Source organism: Chiloscyllium plagiosum, chromosome 9 (genome assembly GCF_004010195.1).
Source record: "Chiloscyllium plagiosum isolate BGI_BamShark_2017 chromosome 9, ASM401019v2, whole genome shotgun sequence".
Taxonomy (NCBI): Eukaryota; Metazoa; Chordata; class Chondrichthyes; order Orectolobiformes; family Hemiscylliidae; genus Chiloscyllium; species Chiloscyllium plagiosum.
In genome coordinates this window covers 75945048-75952121 of record NC_057718.1, presented here as the reverse complement: position 1 = coordinate 75952121, position 7074 = coordinate 75945048, and the positions used below count along the sequence as shown (strand labels likewise).

The 7074-nt window shown below is 39.4% G+C and overlaps 1 protein-coding gene across 8 annotated transcripts in view; it reads left to right on the top strand.

Annotated features, from left to right (window-relative positions):
* The window catches only part of LOC122552951 (unconventional myosin-VI), a 252618-nt gene that overhangs the window by 152624 nt on the left and 92920 nt on the right, over positions 1 to 7074 (top strand). For all 8 annotated transcript variants that reach the window (XR_006312565.1, XR_006312566.1, XR_006312567.1 and 5 more), the window contains exons 10-11: positions 955 to 1035; positions 6105 to 6285. Coding sequence is in view for 5 of the 8 variants with exons in the window: in XM_043696242.1 (XP_043552177.1) it covers positions 955 to 1035; positions 6105 to 6285 (262 nt within the window). In the remaining 3 variants the exon portion in view is untranslated. The remainder of the gene's footprint in view (positions 1 to 954; positions 1036 to 6104; positions 6286 to 7074) is intronic.

Sequence of the window (7074 nt, the reverse complement as noted above, 5' to 3'; positions counted from 1 at the left end):
AAGGTCGTATGAGGAAAGGCTGAGGCACTTGGGACTGTTTTCATTGGAGTAAAGAAGGTTTAGGGGTGACTTGATGATTAGGGGTTTAGATAGGGTTGACCGTGAGAACCTTTTTGCATGTATGGAGTCAGCTATTACGAGGGGGCATAGCTTTAAATTAAGGGGGAGTTGGTATAGGACAGATGTTAGGGGTAGGTTCTTTACTCAGCGAGTCGTGAGTTCATGGAATGCCCTGCCAGTAGCAGTGGTGGACTCTCCCTCTTTATGGGCATTTAAACAGGCATTGGATAGGCATATGGAGGATAGTGGGCTAGTGTAGGTTAGGTGGGCTTGGATCGGCGCAACATCGAGGGCCAAAGGGCCTGTACTGCGCTGTATTTTTCTATGTTCCATGTTCCATTTGTCTAACCTCTAACATTTGCACTGATTGAATACTCGACCTGTTGTGCTCGAAAGTTTGCTTGAATTGGTGAGGTTGCGATGTCGTGTAAGCATTTTGTTTGTTTAAAACCTCTAATTGTTTGATGATCATATATTAAACTTTTGTGCTCCATCCCTCTTCGCTTTCAGATGTGGAATTTCCTTTCAGTTCCAGTTGAAAGGTGACTATTAATGGGTTGAATGTAATCCTGTAGACAATAACTGTTCTGCGATCCAGGGATGCCAGATAAGACTGCTTTAACCAAGAACGTTTTTGAGTCAACAGTCACTTAAAGAATAAGAAAACTAAGCTCTGAGATCGATATACATTGACAGAGAGCTTTGTTTGTGAGAAAATGCATTTTGTTTAAATGAGGCAGGTTACCACTGAGGTTTAGTCCAATGGTCATTAGACAAATCAACTGCTATAAGTTTTGATTTTCTTTCCTCCTTGGATGAATTTGTTTTGTTTTATTGTTCATTTATTTTGATAAAACATCTCTCTCTTGTGCTAAATTCATCTCTCTGCTGTAGTATCTGAGTCGGGGGTGCACCAGGTACTTTGCCAACAAGGAATCGGACAAACGGATTCTACAGAATCGCAAGAGCCCACAGGTAAAGTACTAATACATGGTGAAATTTGCGCCTGCCTCTAGCAGGGAGCTGGCACAGTACGTCCCATCGGCTGCATGCTGGTTAAGTTTAAATTTTCAGACAGCACATCTTTTAATTTTAATCTTTGAAACCCATGACCCAATAAGTGCTCAAAATTTGTTAAGCTATTCAGAAGTGTGAGAACACCTTGTGTACAGGTTAAATTTTGTTGCTCTGTTTTAGAATGCTGTTGAGCAACAGCAGAATATTTAAAGAAACATTGCAAGGTATTGAGATCATTTGCATAAATTTTAGCTTTGTACAGTACAAATGTTAGTATGGAACTAAGGTAGGTAAATGGAGAGTAAAGACATTGGGTGGTGGAATGGGTTCAGGAGGCTGAATGAGTTATCTGGTCTCAAAAAATGACGTGCTCAGACAGAAGAGGTTGGTCACTGATGAGGGATTGGTTGATTTAGTAAGAGACCAGGGATAAATTCAGAGTCTGACTAAAGTTTTGGGGGAAAGGGCATGTCCAGCAGTTAAGTTTTGTTCGGCTTGGCCTAATTTCCAGAGATGAGGAAAGGTTATTTCCTCACATCACTGAAGGTGAAAGATTGAACTAATCTCTGATTGCAATATCCCAGTTGTATGAACGAGAGGATACTGTGTAGAAACTGAACACTGAACTTGAGCAGTTGACAGTCATAGGTCTGCTGAGTGGGTTTTATCAGTGTTTGGGTAAGGGAAAAGCAGTTGTTGCTTTATTATGATATACATTGCCAAAGAGAATTGAAATGGTTTTATCTGGAGAGAAAATGGAATGATTATATGTAATGCTCAATATTTGCTATTAATCTGCAGTACAAGAATTAGTGTATTGTGCTGTGATATTTTCAAATCATTCTGTAAAAAAAAAACGTATTTAACTTGAGTATGACTTAACATCTTCAATTTTCATGGCATCTGTCGATTGTGTTCTGTCTTGTTTGTTTCACTGAATGTAATTATACCTTTGAACATCTGATGCATTTTCTGACATTTTGATGAATGTAGCACTGTGTGAGAGTAGGTGTGTATATCATGTTGAGTAGTAATTTCTGTATCTTGTTCTAATAGCTGTAAGCCTGCTAACAACTATTACATACAGCAACAAGCTCAACAGAATTCTTAACAAGTCTGGAGTAATTTGCTCACTGATTTTTTTTTTCTCTGTTGCATTAGCCCTCAGCACCTCTGCTGGTGCTAGTCTCGGAATCCATAGTTATTCATTGTATCCAGCTAATATTGAATATGCTTCTTTGTCTCCATTACCTAAATGTCACACCTCATCAATCAACACATACAATGCTGTTGACAATTTATAATTTGGAAAGTTTTCACTGTTCAATTTTAGTTATGCAGAATAATTTTCATTGAAATTCCATTTGCAATTTCTGCTGACTACTTATCAGTTCAAGAAAACAACTTTACCAGATTATTCTGTATCAGTTTTGCTCAATGTGGAACCAATTTTAGGAGGTCATGTTTCGTCGTCAGTTTTTAATCAATATTAAAAACCTTTCTGACATCATAGAGTGATACAGCATGGAAACAGACCTCTGGTGTCTGTACCTTAGAAAATGTTCAATTTTTTTAGGTTTTGAGTGGGAGGGATTGAATCAATTTTGTGTTGTGGCCTGATTTAGTTGATCTTGTTTTTATTACTCATCCCATTTGTATCTTGTTTGATGTCCTCTCCATGAGAGAGACCATTTCTTGGCACGATAGCAGCTTATGTGATATAATTCACTGCAATAAATTCACATGCAAATGACATGAATCTGTTTTAAATGAAACAATGTTACTGAAGTAAAATCATCTTATTTTCTTTCCCCTTTTAAATATCAGGAAGAAGAGGTGATCAGTTTTGTTTCTCATGTATCTGAAGTTTGTATGATGTAACTGTCTGTCAGTCAATACATTTGCAGATGCTTACATCACTCCTGTGTGGTGTAGTTGTCGTTGCATGCATTGATCTTTCCACTAGATTAGTTTTTTTTTTGTTTGGTTTATGCCAACATGGTAAGGGGTAAATTCTGTAGTAAGTGTTTAGTAGTAGTTTCTTATTTATTTACTTTAGTGGTGGTCTTTTTATTTTGGCATTTTGTTGGAGATGGAAGCAGGCAAGATGACTTGTATGTCAAACATCAGCTGCAGTTGAAAGCTGATGAGATGAATATTTGAGGTATAGACAGTATTGTGCCATTGTGCTGGGCTATACAACAGCAAGAGGAGTTTTTTTTTGTCTTGTAAAAGCTTGTTTGTATTTGAATATGTTTTTAAATTTGTTTTCAAAAATTGTGCCATTTTTAACAAAAAATGGAATCCAAAGTGAAAGTTCTGAATTGATCATCAAAGTCGAGGGCAAAGAATTTACGAGAATCACATGCCCTGCACATATCAGTCCTGACTCAGTGGGTAGCACTTTCATCTATGAATCACAAGGTTTCAGATTCAGTTCCCATTCCAGGGGTTAAACATGAGGGATGCTGCACTCTTGGGTGTGTTGTCTTTCAGAAGAGCCATTATACCTAGGTCCCACCTGCCCCCTCAGCTGGATGCAAAATAAAACGCAGGAGAGTTATCTGTGGTATCCTTGTCAAAATATATCCCTCCTTCAAGATCATAATGACCAGCTTATCTATTTTCAGTCACCTTGCTGTTGTGGGGATTTGCTCAGTGCGATTTGGCGGCTGAATTTCCAACCTTCAAAGAGTAACAGCATTGCAAAAGTTCTTAATTGATTGTAAAGCATTTTAAGATGCCTGGTGGTCGTGAAAACCTCTATATAAATGCAAGCCTGCCTTTTTTCTGTTTAAAAGCCACCTTGTCTTTTTGAAAACAGTTGCTTGATAGAGAGAAATTCAGGAAGGTAAATGCAGTTGACATTTCTCCATCTAGAAGACTTTTTTTGTATTTTCTAATCGAGACATTACCGTATGTGTTTTGCACTCTTTTTACATAGGTGTGTTTTGAGGGTGGATGAATGTCCCCATTCTTGAAGAAGTGAAATAATGAATGTAGAACATGACGACCGTGCAGTAGGCCCTTCAGTCCTTGATGTTGCGCCCGCCTGTGGAACCAATCTGAAGCCTATCTAACCTACACTATTCCATTCTTGTCCATATGCCTATCCAATGATCACTTAAATGCCCTTAAAGTTGACAAATCTACTACTGTTGCAGGCAGTGCAATACATGCCCCTACTACCCCTTTGAGTAAAGAAACTACCTCGGACATCTGTCCTACATCTATTTCCCCTCAATTTAAAGATATGTCCTCTCGTGCTAGCCATCAGCATCCGAGGAAAAAGGCTCTCACTGTTCACCCTAGCTAACCCTCTGATTATCTTCTACGTCTCAATTAAGTCACCTCTCAATCTTCTGTCTAACGAAAACAGTCTGAAGTCCCTGAGCCTTTCCTCATAAGACCTTCCCTCCATAACAGGCAACATCCTAGAAAATCTCCTCAACCCTTTCCAAAGCTTCCATAGCCTTCCTATAATGCGGTGACCAGAACTGTACGCAATACTCCAAAGGTGGCAGCACCAGGGATTTGTACAGCTGCAGCATGATCTCATGGTTCCGAAATTCAATCCCTCTACCAATCAAAGCTAACACACCATAGGCCGCCTTAACAATCCTATCAACCTGGGTGGCAACTTTCAAGGATCTATGTCCCTGGACACCGAGATCTCTCTGCTCATCTACACTACCAAGAATCTTACCATTAGCCCAATACTCTGCATTCCTGTTACTCCTTCCAAAGTGAATCTCCTCACACTCTTCTGCATTAAACTCCATTTGCCACCTCTCTGCCCAGTTCTGCAGTTTTGATAACTGGTTGAAAGAAAACAAAGCTAGACTAGCGATTGGATAGCATCTCATTTAAGATAGATGTTATCAAGACGAATGGGAGCTGAACAGAACTGACTACATCAAAATCCTGCGGTGATGGACTGAGTGTAGAAGCAAATCTGATATTAATGAGAAGTGGGGCTGGAACGGAGATGGGGTGAGAGATGTGGAATCTGATTTCATGAATTTGTTATATATGGAATGGAATTTTGGATTCTTTGGAGATATTTTGATCTGGATTTCCTCATGTGCATGGTGAATCAAATGTGCTTTGTCAAAACAGGTACTTGGGTATTATGAATTAAATCACAGGAACAGGAATTGGAAGCAAGTGGAAATGTTTTGAAGGCACAGTATCCAAAGTAGAGGAGGAGAAATAATTTGTGTATCTGAGAGTCTGATCATAGAGCTGCCATTGAAGTGGACAGTTGTGGAGAGACATCAAGGGTGATGCAGTGATCTGTGGTAGAGTTTAGAGAAGATAAGTGATCATTTGTTGACTTTGCATTTGAAACGTCAAGTGTAAATAGCATTATTGAATCATGCTTTTCCTAGGGAAATGTGTGTTGATATCTTGCACTTTAATTTGTCACCTTGCACTCATCATTATCTGTCATGAATTTGAATTTTGTATCACTTAGCAAACACTGCTTCTCCCTTTATTTTCATAGAAATGAGCTCTTAAAAAAAATTGTACACTTAATGTCCAAGCTAATTGCAACATTTACAGATAGATAAGGGCATTTTAGCAAGAAATTTTTTAATGCCTGTGGAAAGTGCATGGGGAATATTTTGATCTGAATTTCCTCATGTGCATGGTAAATCAAACGTGCTTTGTCAAAGCAGATACTTTGGTATTATAGATTAAATCACAGGAACGGGAATTGGAAGCAAGTGGAAATGTTTTGAAGGCACAGAAATCCAAAGCAGAAACAATGTAAAAACTGCTAAGTATTACAAATGATTGTCAGTGTATCTAGCTTCTTAAAGAGTTTCAGTTCAGGCAAATATATTATTTATTTCTTGGTGTGTGCATGAGAAATTGATGTGCCAGTTTGCATGCATATTATAGTTTTGGCTTAAACATTCTGGACCGATTGTGTGCATGTTTCTTTTTTGATAATATGTCCTTGATCCTGTTTGATGTTAGCTGATGTGGTGGATTTTTTTTTTTTCATTGTCTCCTTCCAGTGCCTGAAAGAAGGCTCACTGAAAGATCCCTTGTTGGATGACCATGGTGATTTCAACCGCATGTGTGTTGCTATGAAGAAAATAGGGCTGGATGACGGAGAGAAACTTGATCTGTTTCGTGTAGTTGCAGGTGTTCTTCACCTTGGAAATGTTGACTTTGAAGAAGCTGGAAGCACCTCCGGTATGGCAACCATCTTATTGGTATGGATGCAGAGTGCACTGTTCGTATGGCCCAGTCCAATGGTCTGAAGATTATAATATAGTGTTACTTAACTGGCTACATGTCAGATAGTAAATTATTGATAGCTTGTCTCATGGGTTGTTGGAAAGCCAACCACTGAATGATGAACTTTGACACATACAGAATAAGACCTGATTCGAAGAGGGAATTTATGTGAACAACACCTGCATTAATTGTCTGTAGTCATAGTCATACAGCATGGAAACAGACCCTTCGGTCCAACCCGTCCATGCTGACCAGATATCCCAACCCAATCTAGTCCCACCTGCCAGCACCTGGCCCATATCCCCCCCCAAACCCTTCCTATTCATATACCCATCCAAATTCCTCTTAAATGTTGCAATTGTACCAGCCTCCACCACTTCCTCTGGCAGATCATTCCATACACGTACCACTCTCTGCGTGAAAAAGTTGCCCCTTAGATCTCTTTTATATCTTCCCCTCTCACCCTAAAACTATGCCTTCTAGTTCTGGACTCCCCGATCCCAGGGAAAAGACTTTGTCTATTTATCCTATGCATGCCCCTCATAATTTTGTAAACCTCTATAAGGTCACCCCTCAGCCTCCGATGCTCCAGGGAAAACAGCCCCAGCCTGTTCAGCCTCTCCCTGTAGCTCAGATCCTCCAACCCTGGCAACATGCTTGTAAATCTTTTCTAAACTCTTTCAAGTTTCACAACATCTTTCCAATAGGAAGGAGACCAGAATTGCACACAATATTCCAACAGTG